At 38.3% G+C, this 18,588-nt stretch overlaps 1 protein-coding gene across 3 annotated transcripts in view; it reads left to right on the top strand.

The window, feature by feature from the left end:
- The window catches only part of SGPP2 (sphingosine-1-phosphate phosphatase 2), a 132,561-nt gene that overhangs the window by 94,570 nt on the left and 19,403 nt on the right, over nt 1-18,588 (top strand). For all 3 annotated transcript variants that reach the window (XM_036757054.1, XM_036757053.1, XM_036757052.1), the window contains exons 3-4: nt 7,554-7,733; nt 11,077-11,166. In XM_036757054.1, coding sequence (XP_036612949.1) covers nt 7,554-7,733; nt 11,077-11,166 — 270 coding nt within the window. The remainder of the gene's footprint in view (nt 1-7,553; nt 7,734-11,076; nt 11,167-18,588) is intronic.

Genomic DNA, 18,588 nt, shown 5'->3' with positions numbered 1-18,588 from the left:
CTGCCAGGAGATATATTCCCTTACCCAGTTGTGTAATTGAAAAACTCGATATGGATTATTCTCCTTCTCATTCTCTTTTGAGCTCAGATTTTGGCTTACTTGGGTAAATTTTCCATTTATTTGTTTTTTAAAAAAAGAAGTAACAGAGATAGACCCTTGAGTAATGGCTTAAGGATAGAATGAAGGGTAATACTAATATTAGTAGTTAACATATTTATTGGACCTACTATGTGCCCAGGCACTGGGTGAGATACTTCATAAATATTATCTCATTTGGTTCTCACAACAACCTTGGTAGGTGAGTGCTATTGTTGTTCCCATTTCGCATATGAAGAAACTGAGGCAGACCAGAGGTTAAGTGACTTGTCCAGGGTCACATAGTAAGTATCTGAGGCTGGATTGGAACTCAGGTCTTCCTGACTCTGGTTCCAGCTCTCTAACCAGAACCTCACAGAGAAGATGTTTCTGTGTCTCCATTCCCCTTCTTTCCTCTCTGGCATACACATTCTGGGCTTCCTTGACCCCAGCCCTCTGCAGGTGCAGAAGTACAGCAGCAAAGCTGAGGGTGGTTTTGATTTGGGAGAGTCTTGAAAGCAGTGATCTCTAGTGCTGTTGCCATCTGTCCCGATCTTTGACTCCTGATCCAGCAAATGAGGAGGTTTTCATTTCCTAGCCTTGGTGACCATACCACCCTAGTAGGTAGGTAGCCATGGGAGAAGAAGAATGAGTTTGTAGAACGCTTAGGATGGTTACACAGATTAAGGAATGGAGGGAGGCAGGAAGTAAGCTACCTCCCTCACAATTTTGTTCTTGTTTGTAGTTGTTTAGTCATTTCAGTCATTATTGACTCTTCATGACCCCATTTGGGTCATGCCAATTTCTTGGCAAAGATACTGGAATGGTTTGCCATTTCCTTCTCCAGCTCATTTGACAGATGAGGAAACTGAGGTAAACAGGGTCAAGTGACTTGCCCAGGGTCACATAGCTAGCAAGTGTCTGAAGCTAGATGGGAGCTCAGAAAGATGAGTTTTCTTGACTCAACACTTGTGAATTTGGAGATAAGATTTTATTCTTCTCCAGACTAAAATGTTTGGAAATAAATTGAGAAAGTCCGTACATTTTGAGATAAGCCTTTTAAATACTACAAACTAGGTCCTATCAATAGTCACTAAATTTTTATTATTGTGTCTCTCTCCTGAGTCTGTCAAAGTACTTTTCCAATATCCCCTGAATCTTTAGAACAGCACTAAAGAGAAATGAGGCATGCAGACAGCTTTCTTCTTATACAACAAACTGGATTTTTAAACTTGAACATTTTAGGTTTACCCTGCTGTTCATCTGCCTCCTGTTCCCAGGGAAGCCTTCTTCTACCTTGTTGAAAGGAGGCACAATTTCTTCTTTCAAATATTCAGTCATCCACCAGGAGACCTTGGACTTACCCAGGCATCTATCTGTTCTACCATGTCTTCCCTCTTCCCCACCTGGAACATCATCCTTCAGATTGGAGTTCCAGAGGCTTCCCCTTCTTCTCTCCTTGCCTCCTTGATAGAGTGCTGATGGCATCAAGAAGACCTGAATCAGACAAGGAAGATCTGCATCCAACATCCACTCCTAGAAACCTACTGACTGTGTGACCATAGGAGAGTTGCTGCCTCAGTTTCCTTATCTGTAAAATGGGGATCCTAACATCTGTAGTACCTACCTCTCATGTTGGGAGGATCAAAGGAGATAAGCACTCAAAGCACTTGATAGACCTTAAAGTGCTATACAAACATTAGCTAACATCATTTTTTTTACTAGCAAATATATAAGCGGCCCTCACATTCATCAGTATCTCAGTCGACCAAAAAGTATTTACTAAATGCCTGGTTTCCAGCATGGATAGAGTGCTTAATTTGGAGTCAGGAAGGCCTATGTGCAAATCCCATCCCAGACACCTACTAGCTGTGGGAACCTGGGCAAGATGCCCTCCCTGGATCTGTTTCCTCATCTCTAAAGTGGAGATAATAATCTGCATCTACCTAACGGGATTGCTTGAGGATTAAATGAAAAATTGTATGTAAATTACCTTGTACACTTACAAGTGACCTGGGAATATGAACTACTATTATTAAGTCACCTGGATTAGGCGTTCTCTCTTCCGCATTGCTTCTTGTTAATCGTTTTTGGTTTGCATTTCTCAACTCGATCACTTACAGAGAATAGCAGTAGGTTTTCATGAAAGCCTGTTGTTTTGAAGTATTAAATTTCTAACTTTATGTATGTTATTGTTATATTGTTATATATGTACACTTTATATATAAATCATATATGTGTATATATGTGCATACAAATACATACACACACACACACACACATATATATATATATATATAAACATGTTATATCGTTATATATGTTCCTTTGCTTGAACTGAGTTCACTGAGAGCTCAAGACAAATTCGCTGTGCTTAATGTATTATCTTGGTATGGCTGGACCCCCTGGGATAAGAAAACATTCACAGAAAGGCAAATTGTTGCCTGTGGTACATAAGGTCCTGCTCTTAAGGAAGCAGTTATCCTTTGTGATCTTGACCTTATGACCCAAGCAGTCCTCAAGTGACTTGTCTGTCCTAATCACTGGCCATTCAGCCTGGGCTTAATTTGTTCCATGATTATTGAAAATGTTTTGAAATGTCTTGGCAATACATGATCCCACTGAAATTTTCTATGACAGAAGTGTTGTCTTGTTTAGAAAATATGTTCATTTATTCCCAACAGTGATAGCCTTGATCTTTCCAATCAGAGACTTTTACAGGCATGGGGGAGGGCATGGTGCAGAGGGAGACTATCTGAACCTGGAAACACAGTCAACATATTCAGAGGTTTGGAAAGGGTAGTCTTAAGTCAATTCAACCAGTAGCTGCTGTGTGTGACACACCGTGCCAGGCACAAGCCAAAATTAAACAGCCGTTGCCTTCAAATAGCTTCTGTTCTACTGGGACATGTACTACAGTATAGTGCAGACAAGTATGTGAAAAAGCAAACAAATAATAAGGGTCACTAACATTCAACTATTCAAATGAATACTTCATCAATTCTTCCACAATTTGTGATTTCATTTGTCGGGGTGCTCCCTCCACCAATGCAGAGCAAAACTCTATAATCTAGGACAAGACTTTCAAGAGTTGGTGCAGAGGAAAAATCCATACTCCTGCAGTTAAGTATGGTCATGAGACTCTCTGGATTTAGCTTATCTTGAGGGGGCAGGTGTACAACCTCCCATTAAATGCTTGTTCAGCTCCTTTCTAGCTTGGTCTTCTAGGACCTGCCAGTAATGACACTTTGCTGGTATAGCTTTCTGATTTTATCTCTGTTCCACAAGAGTCATCAGTGTAGGACTTGAATGGAGTGAAAGAAATTGAGGTCAAGAAAACCCCAGAGCTGGAAGGGAAAGGAGGATGGGGTTGTTGATGGAGCATTTAAGATTACTTAGTGTCATCCAAGACCAAGATATGATGTGTTGAAAAACTGGTAGAGTGTGACCTGCACCATAGATTTCAGAGCATTCAGAGTTGCATGAGATCCCATGGCCCAAAATTCTTCAAGCATTGGGGCAGGGGTGGTCAGCTTAGGATGGATGGAAAACTCTCAACGTCAGAGAATCACTTAGAGCCAATGCAGCTGTATCAAGAATAGGTGAAGTTAAAGTAGCCTATCCCTTTTTTTGGATAAGGTTACTAGTCTGGAAGATTAGGTTAATGCTTCAGTTATAGTTTACCTTGATTTCAACAAAGCTGACAAAATTTCTCATGTGTTCCCCAGACAAAATGGACAGATGTGGACTAGATGATGATATAATTAAACAAATGTGGAACTGCTAGAATGATTGGACACAAGTTGATATCAGCTTGTAGAGAGGTCAGCCATAGAGTACCCCAGGGATCTATGGTTGGCTGTGTGTGTGTGTTTCACATTTTTTTGATAACTGAGATGAAGGCATGATTGGTATACTTATCAGCTGGGAGACATAATTAACCCATTAGATAACAAAGTCAAGATTCAAAAATATGTTGCAGACTACAGTATTGGGTCAAATCTAAAAAGATGATCTTTAATAGAAATAAATAGAAATTCAAAAGAGTTCCCTCATTCCAAAAAAAACGGCTTCACAAGGACAAGATGCAGGTGGTGCTCATTTCAAAAAGATTTAGGAGTTAGGTAGTGGACTACCAGCTTATTACAAGTTATAAGGGGGAGAGGTTTCCTTTCTTTGTATTTCCAGCTAGATGACACAGTGGACAGACCACTAGGCTTGGAGTCAGTAAGGCCTGAGTTCAAATTTGACCTCAAAAATTTACTAATTGTTTGACTCTGGGCAAATTTATTTAACCTCTGTCTGCTTCAGTTTATCAACTGTAAAGTATTGCTATAAGAATAGCATCTAATCCCTGATGAGATAATTAGCTCAGGGCCTGGAAAATAGTAAGTGCTTAATAAATGCTTTGTTGACCAACAGACAAGCCAATGTGATCTTAGGCTTCATTGAGAAAAATATGGTGTTCATAATAAGGGAGGTGTTAATTTTCTGCTATATTCTGTACTACTCAAATAAATACAAATGAAATAGTTTGAAACCTCATAACACTATATCCCTTTCATTTGCACTGTTCCTGATTCCCCTGGGATTTCAAGAATTTTTTTTCTTCTAAATGAATATTATTATTTTGTATATTTCTAAAAAGTATTTCCTTGGTAATCTGTTTAGAATAGCATTAAATCTATAAATTAATTTATGTAGTAATTTCATTTTTGTTATATTGGCATGCTCAAGTCATAAACAGTAAATAGTTCCCTAATAATTAAATCTCTTTTTTTCTGCTAAGTGTTTTGTAGTTGTATTTATCTCATATTGCCTTGACTAGTTAAATCCCAGACATTTTGTGCTCTTTGTTATTATTTTGAATGGAATTTCTTTTAAAATGTGTTTCTGATTTTTGTTAGCATTGTCAAGAAATGTGTTGACTTTGTGATTTGATTTTGTATACAAAATATATATTTTGTATATCCTTGCTGACACCATTATCTTTTCACTTACTTTCTCTGCTACTTTTATGAGGTTGTCCAAGTACATAATTATATCATCTGAAAATAGGGATCTTTTTATCTTTTTTGCCAATGTTTATGCCTTTGCTTTTGTTCTTTTGTTTTATCATTATTGCTAGCATTAAGGCAAATAATTGTGAGGAAAGAGAGTATCCTTGGTTTACCCCTGATTATACTGGGAAAGCATTGAATATTTCTCCATTATAAAACTTTTAGCTCTTATTTTAAATATATGCTTTGGATTATATCAGAGAAGGATCCTTCCATGCCTATGCCTTTTAAATTTTTTTAATATGAATGAATGCTAGATTTTGCTACAGCCAGCTGAGCACAGTGAGAGACTGTGGTTTATAGCTCCACAGGCAACTTCCATTACACACAAATAAACATATACTGAACATTCCAAAGGCTGTTTGGTAAACTCAAATAATGCTCTACATTCATGGGAAACTACATTGATCAATGAAGAGAGAATACCAAACCCAGAAAGATCTAGAATATGTTTAGTTAATCAAAATGATTCTGAGATGGCCATTATGAGAAATTAAAAAAATGAGGAAGTCCTAAGATGATCTGACACAAAACCAAAAAATCTGTCGACATGTTCTTGGAAAGCTAATAATGTTCATGATTAAAAGTGACATATTTAAGAGAAGGAAATAAAAAGTAAACAGAGGACTCATCCCTGACTCATTCCCAGTGTCCTTTGACTCTGCCCTTGCCACAAAATGTTTTTAAAATGCTTGTTCTAGAAAGTACTGATTGAGTAAATTCTTTGTGTTCATAACCTAGGCCACATTTGGAGGGGCAGGGAGGAAGGATTAATCAAATTCTCTCTGATTTATGTTCTGTCTCCCACTAAAGACAAGACTTATGTATGACCATTCATAATTCCAGAGGACTGATGCTAAAACATACTATCCATTAGAGAGAGGTAATGAACAGATTTAGGATGCGTAATTTTATATATACATATATATACGCACACAGAGAGACACACACATACGTATATATACACACCATACATTTACCATATATTTACACATATATACACACATGTGTATATACATATACATGTGTATATATCCACACATAATTTTATATATGATTTATTAAGCTTATATACAAAAATATAAAATTTCCCTATCTGTCTTTGAGGGAATTTACTTTGCTTGGCCATGTATTTTTGTTTTAAGACATTTGCTTTTTTGTTATTAAAAAATATAGTAGGAGTAGGAGAAAGAGAAAATAGATTTCTATTAATTAAAAAGAAAGATGGTAGCCTGCTTCAGATGTGAAATGTTGCATGAGCAATATTTGTGGTTTACCTTTCATGACTTCAAGCATTTGCCTGATTTTATTAGTAACTTTATTTTCACATTGGCAGCCAAGCATATTTGCAACTATGAGCAGTAGAGAAAAAAATGAGAGGGGCAATGCTTGCAGGTTTGTGGAGTGGCTGGTATCCTACTAGGTGCTTCACTGATCTTGTTCACTCTACTGTTGTAAAGACCTTCCCATGCATTTGGAGTATTGGAGGTGATGTCCAGACCTTGCCAGTCTCCCCTTCTTCTGACAGCAGTGGCTAAAGTCACAGCACCTTCTCCTTTGTTTTTCTGAGGGAAGTCATGGTAGAGAGGTTTACAGCAACATAGTGTTGTCTGCAATTAATGTTTTTGTTTTTGTTTTGAGATGTTAATATAGAAGGTTGCAGAATTCTAGAGAATTACTAATGAGAAAAAATGTTTTGCATGTTACCAATTTTATTTTGTGTAATGCATTTTAAGGGTTATTTCATGGTTACTATGTTAGGAAGTCATTATCAGAATTGATGTTTTGTCATGAAGAATTGTATGTATTTTCAGCAATCTCTAGTGAAAGATTATATTTTTTGATGGTCATGGGAACCTAACCCTCTATTTCCCATAGGTTCAATGTATATTCATGGCTTTTTTTTAGCTTTTGTGCCATTTTTTTTAAAGGAGCATTACCCCTGAAAAAGTTGAGGATTGACTGCATAATGCAAAAACAACACAAATCAATAAAACTGAAAGTGTAAAAAACACTTATGTGACCAATTTTTTTCAGACTTATTGATTATAGTCAAATGGACTTTAGCTGCCCTTCTTAACTGCCCTTTCTCAAGAATCATAAACCTCTAGTCATCTTTGGAATAGGAAATTCTGCCTGATTTGAATTATTCTGTTTTGCTTTTTTTACCATACTGGACCATCATTTCTTGTTACAAGCTACTTGGTCGTTCTGAGGCTACAGAAGGCAAGTGCTCTTGAAACATATCCCAACAGCCTACCATGCTTTACAGATGGGTGGCAACAGCATGGACACAGAGTGAGAGGCAGCACTCAGTACTCTTGGACACTGGGCATCTCTAAAGTGTGTTTCATCGGTTGAATGTCTAGGTTATGATGTCCATCAACTTAAATTTAGCTCATTCCTTTTATTTTGCAGGTGATTATGTATATAGGTCAAGTCTCAAAAGATATTCTGAAGTGGCCCCGGCCCTCCTCCCCTCCGGTCGTGAAACTAGAAAAGAGGTTAGCTGATGAATTTGGGATGCCATCTACTCACGCCATGGCAGCAACAGCTATCTCTTTCACATTCTTCATCTCTACGATGAACAGATACAAGGTAGGAAACAGCCCTACTGATGGCCCTTCTGGTACTGAGGATAGAATTACAAGAATCATAGAATCAATTTAGAACTGAAAGAGACCTTTGAGAATACCCGCATCTAAGACAAACTCCAAAAGTCTGACGATGGAAAATACCATCCACATCCAGAGAAAGAACTTTGGATTCTGAATGCAGATGGAAGCACACTATTTGCTCTCCTCTTCTTCTGTTGTTTTGTTTCTTTTCTTGTGGTTCCTCCCATTAGTTCTAATTCTTCTTTACATCATAACTAATATGAAAATATGTTTAATATGAATGTATATATAGAGCCCATATTAGATTGCACACTATGTTGGGGAAGGTAGAGGAGAGGGTGGGGGAGGAAATTCAAAACTTAAGATCTTATGGAAGGGGATGTTAAAAACTAAAAATAATTATTTAAGAGAGAGCGAGAGAGAGAGAAAGAGAGAGCGAGAGAGAGAGAGAGAGAATATATACCCACTAAGATTCACAGAAGAAGAAACTGAAATAGAGAGAAGGACTGGCCCAAAATCACACATCTGACTGAATGGGGTAAAAACACAGAGCTATTACCCCCATTCATCAGCTGTTTCTTCTCTAACAGATAGACCCTTCTTGGGAAGGGGTTTGCAGGGAGGTGTGCTGTTATGTTCGCTTTAAGAGAACAGATTTTCATTTCAGAATTTTCCCTTAAAAAAGCTTGAGTAAATTTGAGATTTGAGAAACAGTGACTAGGGGGGATTGAACACCCACTAAGGCACCTAATAAAACTTTCTTTAAGTATTATTGCTCTCAGTCTCATAGCCAGGCTTACAATTTAAATTCTAGTTCTCTTGGTCTTTTCTTAAGAACAACCAGAGTTAGGAAGTTTTGTAATCTAAACAAATGGTCCCCAAGGATTGAACTGAAAGCACCAAATTTATTTGGTCATGTGTCTCTAGCCAGAAGCAGTAAGCAGCCCTTGATGAGGGATAGTCCATTCTAATTGATGGCTTCAAAGCATTGCTTAGGAAGGAACTAAATGGGATTAAGTTTACAACATATTTGCTAAGAGATTAATAAATGTGATGGAAAATGTGTTAATTTTTTATGATTAGGCAATAGCTTGAATGCTAATTATGCTAAGGCCTCCTTTAACAACTTTAAAAGATTGCCTTGCTTTGATTTTTTTCATTCCTTTTTATTGATATATTTTATTGTTACATAATCTTCATTTCCAAATACACCTCCCTCTCCTTTCTTACCCACAAGCTATTCCTTGTAACAAAGAATAAAAAAGAAGAGAGAAAAGGGGGAAAAGTAGCTCTGAAAAATAAGCCAATATATCACCTGAGTCTATATATGCAGTATTCCACACCCATAATCTCCCCACTACTCCCCACACCCTCATTAAAGGGAAAGAAGTACCTTTTCTCAGCACTTCTTTGGCTGGGGAGGAGAGGGAGGGACTCTTTAACAGTTATATGACATAAAGATAAAACAATCACCTCCCCCCTTTTAGAGAACCATTCCTGTAAACTGTGTAGACTGTCTAGAGATAACTTTTTACTCTGCAAATTTTAGACCTCGGTTAAATCTGAGTGAGATCCCCTTGTAAGAGAAAATTTCCATCCTTTTATCCCCCCAAATCTGGGAACACATTTTAGGGCTGTTTAACAATTTAACATGTTACTTAAATCAGAGTGGTGGGTCATTTTATTTTAAATTACAAAACAAGACAAAATAACCCCAAGCATATACTTATACAAATGTTGGTGCCAATGTCTGCAGCTGCTCGCTAACTTCTGATATGAATGTTATCAGAGAGAGGTGAGGCTGAGAGCCATTTGTGGGCGAGGCACCAGCATCCTCAGTCTGCTGCTACCAACCAGCCACAATGCTGCTCACAATGAGGTTTTGTCACTACAGATTCAAGAAGCAAAAAGGAGACTGTCCTCAAGACACAGAGGTTGGGTGGGTCTAACTAAAGACTACACTTAACCTTTGGGGTTTTTTTTAATCACTGTTAGTTCACACATAGCAAAGGCATTCTGATTCTTTTTTTTTCCTTATATGCACATATTTTTATGATAAATAAAATTAGCCATTTAGTTCTCCTAGCTTTTCTCCTAATAAACAGATCTAAATATATGCAGATGACATAGCCAGTGTCAGCATTAATTGGCTAATTTTAACATTTGTGTGGATAAACATCCAAAGCCAAATGAAGGTTAAATTTTAGGAAGACACATAGGTCTCTGAAATATTATCATCGCTAAGTGAACACAATAAAGACCAGGAAATTATTAGCTCTTTGAGCACGGGAATGACATCTTTTTAGGTACAGTTAATGATCAGTCTCTCCTTTTGTTCCTTTCATGGCCCCAGACCTCAGTAGCTAGCTAATGTGGAAACTGAATTGAGTCTGGGGACAGGTAGGTGGCACAGTGGATAGAACATCAGCCCTGGAGTCAGAACAATTTAAGTTCAAATCTGGCTTCAGATGCTTACTAGCTGTGTGACTCTAGATGAGTCACTTTACCCCAACTGACTCCAAAAAAAAAGAAAGAAATTGAATTGAGTCTAGACTCTAGCTATCCAAGTTGTACATGTGTATGTAGTTTCCTGAGTCAGGCCTACTCCTGCTGGATCATCACCCCACAAGATATCACCATCACCATACTTTAAAGTTTGCAAAATACTTTGTATTCTTTGGTTTGGGGTCTTCATGACAGCCTTAGATTCTCTGAGGTAGGTGCTGTTATTGTCTCCACTTTACAGATGAAGAATCGGAGGCTGAGTCTTGACCAAGCTTGCTCAGCTAGCAATTATTCCAACTCAGAATCCCCAGTCTTCCCATCTCCAACTCCAATCATTCTAATCACTATATTCCACTGCCATTCCTATCACAACTGGGTGCCACCAAAATCTCAGCAAATATCACCAAAATAACTGCTACTCAGAACATCTCAGTGGCAGTATCATTGACTCCCTCATGCCTAACTTCCATGGAGCCAAGACCAGAAGATTATGAGCTCAAAGAAAAAGTGGCCATAGAAATTCCATTTACTTCACCTTAGCAGCTTCAGACATGAGTCTGTTTTCTACTCTGTACCATTTACTTTCTTGTAGGAAGTACAGTGCCATAACTTCACACTTAGACATCGCCCCTCCCCCTTCATTCTCATCAGTTCCCTCGTTCTTGTCTCTGGGTCTGTAAGGCAAGATTGTTAGTGTGGATAATGCTAGAGGGGGGCCATGAAGGATAACTCACTGGGCTGTGTTTGTGTATTTAATGTTGAAATGTTAGTGTCAAATGCCATGCAAACTCTTATTTCTTCTCTCCCTCTTTCCACAGTACCCCTTTGCATTGGGACTAATGCTCGCCATCTTATTTTCTACCATGGTATCCCTTAGCCGGCTTTACACTGGCATGCACACAGTACTGGTAAGGATTTCTTCTCAAATCTGGAGCTGAATATTGGAAAAGTAAATTAGCAGGATGAACTTACCCTTGTTATTACAGTTATTTGTATTTGTAAAATTCTTTTCCAATTTAATTCATCTTCTCATGAGCCCTGGGCTAGGTCATTTTGCAGGACATATATGTCCATAGTAGCCAATTCTCTAGATAATGTTAACAGGGCATTGTATTACCATCATCTCCATTGGTACTTGAAAAGTGATTTTATCAATTTCCTTTTCTTTTTTTGGCCTCTCCATCATTCACTACTCATTAACTTGCTCCCTGCCATATTACTTCCCCATCACACATACACAACTCACAACACACAACACACACATACACACACACACACACACACACACAGTCCTCCTTATAACAAATGAGTACAACCAAGCAAAGCAAATCAACATGCAGGCCATGTCTGAAAAATACATGGAAAAAAACAAAACCAAAAATAACTTCAGTAGGGAACACAAATACTCTTTGAAATTTAAATACAATAAAAAACACTAATGGTTCACAGTTTTATATACAATCTTTTTATATTGAAATGCTTATATTTCTCTATGATTATTAAGTTCATAATAACAAAGAAAATTAAAGAAAAAGTTACTTTAAAAAGTCAGTCACTAGCTAAATGTTTTCTTCCCAACTATGTGAAAAGTGAAAATTACCTTTATCAGGTGTCATAAAAGGGGAAGAGAACTCTCTTTAGCCTTTTGTTGCTGCCCAAAGTGGATGGGAGGTAGTTAATTCATATTTGTTGAACTGAATTGTTGAATAGTGCTGGTTGTTGTTGTTGTTTGGGGGGAAGGTGGGAGGAGATGGGAAAAGAGACTTCTTAACCAATAGAAGCTGCAGCACTCAGTGGACTGTGGAGAAAAGGGATCTGTCCAAAACCATTAAAGCAAGAACCAAGCAGTGGTAGGCATCAAACAGAAGAATGACTTGAGTGACATGGGGTGCCTCAGATGAGACAGGTCAAGGATCTTGGCGAATTCAGAACACCAGGAAGAGGTTTTATGGTCTTGCTTTGTGTGGCTGATGAATTTAACTTTGAGTGAATCAAAAAGGGATGTTGAAACAACTGGAGTTGTTTCTGGGGTAAGGGTAGCTCCAGTCATGGGAATGTTGCCTGATCAGCACAAGGTCCTAGCATTCTAGACACTGCAGAGTCCTCTCCTTCCCGTCTCACTTTGAGCTAAACAGGAAGTGGTAGAATCCAGGGGGAAATTAGCAGGGAGCAAATTCTCAATTTGCTACACTGCTGCTTCGGAGGGTAAAGAGGCTGCTCCCAAATGTATTTGTAGACTTAAATATGGAATTAAGTAGAGTTCTCTTGGGTTTGTTGGCCTTTTTTTTGCATTTTGGGGGAGGCTATTTTGAATATCATTGGGTTTAAATTATTTTGTTAAATCTTATGAATTCAGGTTAAAATTCATCATTAAAGTATATATAAAAGGCTACAGACCTGAATTGAAAGTACATATAAAAACCAATTCAATAGATGTACAACAAGACATTTTCTATGATGGGATGGTTCCTGGAGGGCAGAAATATTGAACTCCTCCCTTGACCTTAGTACACCTATTCTGAGGGACTGCAGTCTTGGAGAAAGTCTTAGAAGAAGGCACTCTCAAAGTGAAGATGAGGTTCTCCTTTTCCTCCATTATTTTTCAACCTTGTCCCCATCAACTTCAGGCCTAGGTTCAGCTGATACCCAATGATAAAGGACCAGACTATTGTGATAATTAGTGAACTATATCTTAGAGAAGCAGAAGGGAAAGAGAATTCATTGGAACAGTCATTGAAAGAATTAAGTCTGGGGCTTGTTAGCAGGATAGAGTCAAATGTTAGCTCATTACATTTCTCTGGGTGGTATGGTCCAAAAAGAACTGAACTTGAAGTCTTGGGACCTGGGTTTGAATCTATGGTCTGCCAGTTTCTACCTGTGTGACCGTGGGCAATTAACTTCCCAATTTCCTGATCTGTAAAATGAAGGAGTTGGATTAGATGGCTTCTGAGGTCCCTTCAAGCTCTGAATAATAATAATAATAATCATAATAATAAAGTGCTAATTTTCTAAATTATAATATTTGGTAGAGTCTTCTCCCTTCCCCTTCCCCCAAGGGAGGTTATATGAGAACATCTGACACTGACAAGGCAAATGTAAGGCTGTCACCATATCCCAATGGTATGTTCTTTGTGAGTATAATAGTAGAAAGAACCCTAGATTTGGAGTCAGAACAATAGTAATAGCTAGCATCTATATAGCACTTTAAGGTTGGTAAAACACTTTAACATGTTAATTCATTTGATCCTCACAACAGCTCTATAAGGTAGGTGCTCTTAATAGCATCCTCATTTTACAGATGAGGAAACCAAGGCACAGAGAGGTTAAGTGATTTGCCTATGGTCACACACCTATTAAGTATGTGAGGCAGGAATTGAACTCGGGTTTTCTGAACTCCAAGTTTAGCTGCCTTTGCAATGTACCAGTGACAGAAGTGTGTAATAGGGAAGTAATTTTGGCTCCATTCTACTAAACAGCCCCAGATTCAAATCTTTAAATCCTCTTGCAATTCTCCTTCCTTTGTGTTACTGAGATAGAGTTCACTCATCATCACAATAATCTGGGTTCTGGTCCCTCATCAGAACATTACTGAACTCATCTGTTCACTCTGTCACCCCACTGTCAAGTCAGAAGGGCTTGGTTTCAAGCTCCAGCTTCAAGACTTTTGAGCTATATCCCTCAACTTCTTTGTTTGTGAATAGGTGCTTATTCTAAGTAGTATATAGCATTGTTGGGAGGAAGAATTTTATCGTTCTTCAGTTGCAGTAGAAACAGGCATGCCCAAAATGAATCTGGGTTTGCTTGGGCACCATGGGAAAGCATTCCTATTGGCCCTTCCCCAAGGTCCATGGTGAATGTTCCCCTGAGCACACCTGGCCCATACTTTATACATACCTATAGGGAGAGATGAAAGTTGTTGTTATTAGGGGCATGACATTAAAACAACCTTTAGAAAACAGGTGTACTGGGAAATCTTATATGAACTGATGCAAAGCGAGGTGAGCAGAACCAAGAAAACATTATACACACTAATAGCAACATTGTAAGGGTGATCAACTGTGACATACTTAGCTACGATGATCAAGACAGTTTCAAAGGACTCATGATGAAAAATGCTATCCACCTTGAGAGAGAGAGAGAACTGATGAACTCTGAGTGAAGATTAAGGCACATTTTTTTTACTTTCTTTTTCTTGCTTTTTTTGCAACATGGCTAGTATGGAAATATATTTTACATGATTTCCCATGTATAATTGGTATCACATTTCTTGCCTTCTCAGTGGATGGGAGAGGGAAGAGGGGGAGGGAGAAAATTTGGAACTCAAAAAAAATTTAATGGATGGTAAAAATAAATAAATGAATCTCTTTAGTAAAATAAATAAAATAATTTTAAAAAGACACAAAACATGCCAGAGCTAGCAGGAATATCCTTGTGGTTACTTCAGTTACAAAGAACTAGGTGGTCTAGTACATAGAATGCTGGACTTGGAGTCAGGAAGACCTGAGTTTGAATCCTGCTTCAGAAACCCATCTGGGTGACTCTGCATAAGTCACTTAACCTCTGTCTGTCTCAGTTTCTTCATCTGCAAAGAAAAGGGATAATAATATCATCTACCCCACAAGGTAGTTGTGAGAGTCAAATGAAAAACATGTAAAATACTTTGCAAACCTTAAAGAGCTCTAGAAATGTTGGCTATTGTGATATAACACTTAAAGGTTTGCAAAGCACTTGATATATGTTATCTTATTTGATCCTCACAACAGTCTTGTCAGGTAGGCACTCTTATTATCTATATTTTACAGATAAGCAAACTGAGGCTGGTTGAGGTTAAGTCCTCCTTAATTTTAGTGCCTTCCTTCTGAGATTATTTCCAATTTGTTCTTCCTATATTTTGGTTATTGTTGTTTTTTTTGTTTTGGGGAGAGACAGTTAGGATTAAGTGACTTGCCCAGGGTCACACAGTTAGTGTCTGAGGTCAGATTTGAACTCAGGTCCCACTGACTCCAGAGCTGGTGCTCTATCTACCAAGCCACCTTGCTGTCTCACTATATCTTGTTTGTATATAGTTACTTGCATGTTGTCTTCACCATAAAACTGGGAGTTCCTTGAGAGTGAGGAATGTTTTGGGGCCTTTTGGGTATTCCCAGAATTTGGCAAAGTGCCTGTCATTTAATAACTGCTTGTTGACTTGTTTTGACCTGTCATTGGTCATATATCTAGTACCTGAGACAGGATTTCAACTCAGGTCTTCCTGATTCCAAGTCCAGCACTCTGTATCACCTCCTTGACCATCCTATGCAAAACTGCCTTAGATCCCTTCAGTATTTCCCAAGGCATTCATCTAACCAACAGCCACACTTTGCAGGCCTTCAAACAGAGGCCGCACCCACTTGTTAGGTATGTTATAGGGAGGATTCATTTCAGGTATCAGTTCAACAGGAGGGCTTCGGAGATCTCTTCCAACTCTAAAAATCTGGTAAAGCTAAAAGGGATCTTATTAGTGAATAATTGACATGTGACAGGGAAGTCATTGTAGATTTATTTTTGACTTGAATTGGCTGAAACCCAGACCTATTTTACTGAATGCCTTCCTTACTCTCTGTAACGTACTAAATTATTGGCTAGTAAGTTATATGTATATATAGGTGCATGCATTTACAGTGTGTACAATACACATGTGTGTATATACATGTGTACACACAAATATACATGTATATTACATGTGTGCGTTTGCGTATATGTTCATATGTGCATGTGGGTATGTATATGTATACAGAATGCATATATATGTATATATGTGTATATATATATACATACATACATATATATGTATGCATGTGTGTGTATTTGTCTTGGTTGGAATCAAAGAACACTATAAAGTTTTCCAAGTACTCAACTACCTATAGATCACACAAAACTCTATTCTAGCTCAGAGTATGGCATTTTGATGTGAGTGTATTTTTCCCCAAATATGTCTAAAACTACTCAGCCTAAGTTGCCAGTTACTGCTAAAAAGCTGAAGGGTTGGGGAATGGACAGGAGAAGGAGCAGAGGGCTATGTACATGCTACTCTATACTTAATTCCCATTTAACTTTTGAACTACTACTCTTATTTGGGCTGCCAAGATTTTTTAAAATTATGGTTCCTGCCATTAATTACCATCATATTATATCCACTATTTTTCTGTGACCCTGGGGGAAATGTATTTTTCTTTCTGGTTTTTTCTAAGTTATTGGGATTACAATTATTGCTTCCCACACATTCCAGTGATTATTTCTTAGGGAGCACGTCACTAAAACAAAACAAACAAACAAACAAAAAAGATGGGTTCCATAATTGTTATATCCTTTCCCAACACAAAATGAGAAGTGATGGAAAAGAGCAGCATGTTTCTCTGGCTAAACTAGGATTATAAGCTACTTTAAGAGGCCTAGACCTGGGTCTAGTCCAGAACAAGAGGTGGCAGAGATGGTATGAGGCTGAGCCATGAGTGGAGTTGATTGATTGCAGGCTGCCTGTCATCCACGACTTGGAAAAACCACTTTACAGGTCAATAATGAAGCACAGAATCAAGCTGAGCCATCAGGCTAGGGCAGAGACCCATGGTCTATGATCAAGGAGAAGGTCAAAGTCAAACAAAGCATGCAGGAGCAGAGATCACAAAGAAGGTTGAGGGTAGGAGTCGGGATAATAGCTGGGAGACCAGAAACACTCAAGGTATGGCAAAGTGCCTGTCACTTAATAAATGCTTGTTGATTTGTTTTGACCTGCCATTGGTCACATATCTAGTGCCTGAGACAGGATTTCAACTCAGGCCAGCACTCTGTATCACCTTCTTGACCATCCTATGCAAAACTGCCTTAGATTCCTTCAGTATTTCCCAAGGCATTCTTCTAAGCAACAGCCAACAGCCAACCGAGGTTGGCCTCCAATAGGGAGTTTCTCATGCTCTTCCAGCTCTAGCAGGAACTAGGGACTGTTTCCAGGGCGTGTCCAACACAGCCCTGAGATTAGAGAGCTCAAAGGTTGGTTCATTGTAACAACTTGCTACACCTGGCAGGTTTTTACTTTTGACCAAGTGTGCCTTAAATGATTTACTTTTCCTATTTTTTCAGTACCACCCTTTTAGTTATTCCTTGGTTCAGCATGTCTGCTTATTGGGTGTATTGAAGGAATACTTGATGAATAAATGACTGATGAATAAGTAAATAAACAAAAACAAAGGGAAACAAATATGATAAAATGTAATACACCAATAAGTTAACAACAATGAATTACTCATTAATCAACTCATGGTTACCATTTATTATTCATTATTGTCATTTATACTCATCAATTTCTTAATCGTATTCTTTTCCTCAATCATACCAGAAACACATAAATCCAAAAAGCAAAAGCATTTAAGACAAGAAACAGCACAAATAAGAAGGAAGGGAATCAAGCACTAAACAGCCTTTGCTCCCATATAAAGGAAAACAGTCTCCTATACACGACAGTCCATCCTCCACTCAATTGTCAGATTGAGGCTTCCTAAAGCACAGATCTGATGATGTCATGCCCCCCTTCCCCCCTATTCAATAATATCCAGTGGCTCCCTATCACCTCCAGGGGCAAATATAAAATCCTTTGTTTAGCATTCAAAGACCTTCATAATCTTGCCCCTTCCTTCCTCCCCAATCTCCAGTGACACTAGCATCCCTTGGATATTGGCATGCCTGTTACATTTCATCTCCTGACTCAAGAATTTTCACTGGCTGTCCCCAATCCCAGGGAGGAATGTTCTCCCTCCTTGTCTCTGTCTCCTGGCTTTCCCTGGCTTCCTTCCAGGTTATCCTCTGCAAAAAGCCTTTCCCAGTGCCTTCCATCTAAGGCTATCCCAAATTTATCCTGTATATACCTTGTGTATCCATAATCATGTATTGTCTTTTCCCTGAGACTGTGAGCTCTTTGAGGACAAGGACTGTTTTGATTTTCTTGCTTTTGTTCTGGGGTCGATTTAGGTTTTGTTTTTGTTTTTGCCTTCTTTGTGTTTTCAGCACCTAGCACAGTACCTGGCACATATTAAGAAATACTGGTTGATTGATTGACTGGAGTTATAATTTTAGTTGCTTTGATGCTTCACTATAATAGAAGTGAATGGGTACTTCAGAATTTATTCCCAGGGGTGGATACCTAGAATTCAATGCTTTCTACTTTTTGGAATCTTTTTTAGAATTCCCTTGGGTCAAGTGGAGGACAACAGAAAGCTGTCTTCTCTGTTCTGGAGTCATCATGGTCCAGATTCAACACACTGCAGTTGGGAACAACATGCCATGTCACTCTATGGGCC

This window comes from Trichosurus vulpecula, chromosome 4 (assembly GCF_011100635.1).
Source record: "Trichosurus vulpecula isolate mTriVul1 chromosome 4, mTriVul1.pri, whole genome shotgun sequence".
NCBI classification, from domain to species: domain Eukaryota; kingdom Metazoa; phylum Chordata; class Mammalia; order Diprotodontia; family Phalangeridae; genus Trichosurus; species Trichosurus vulpecula.
Note: the sequence above shows the minus strand (reverse complement) of the source record. Positions and strands in the feature narration are given on the sequence as shown.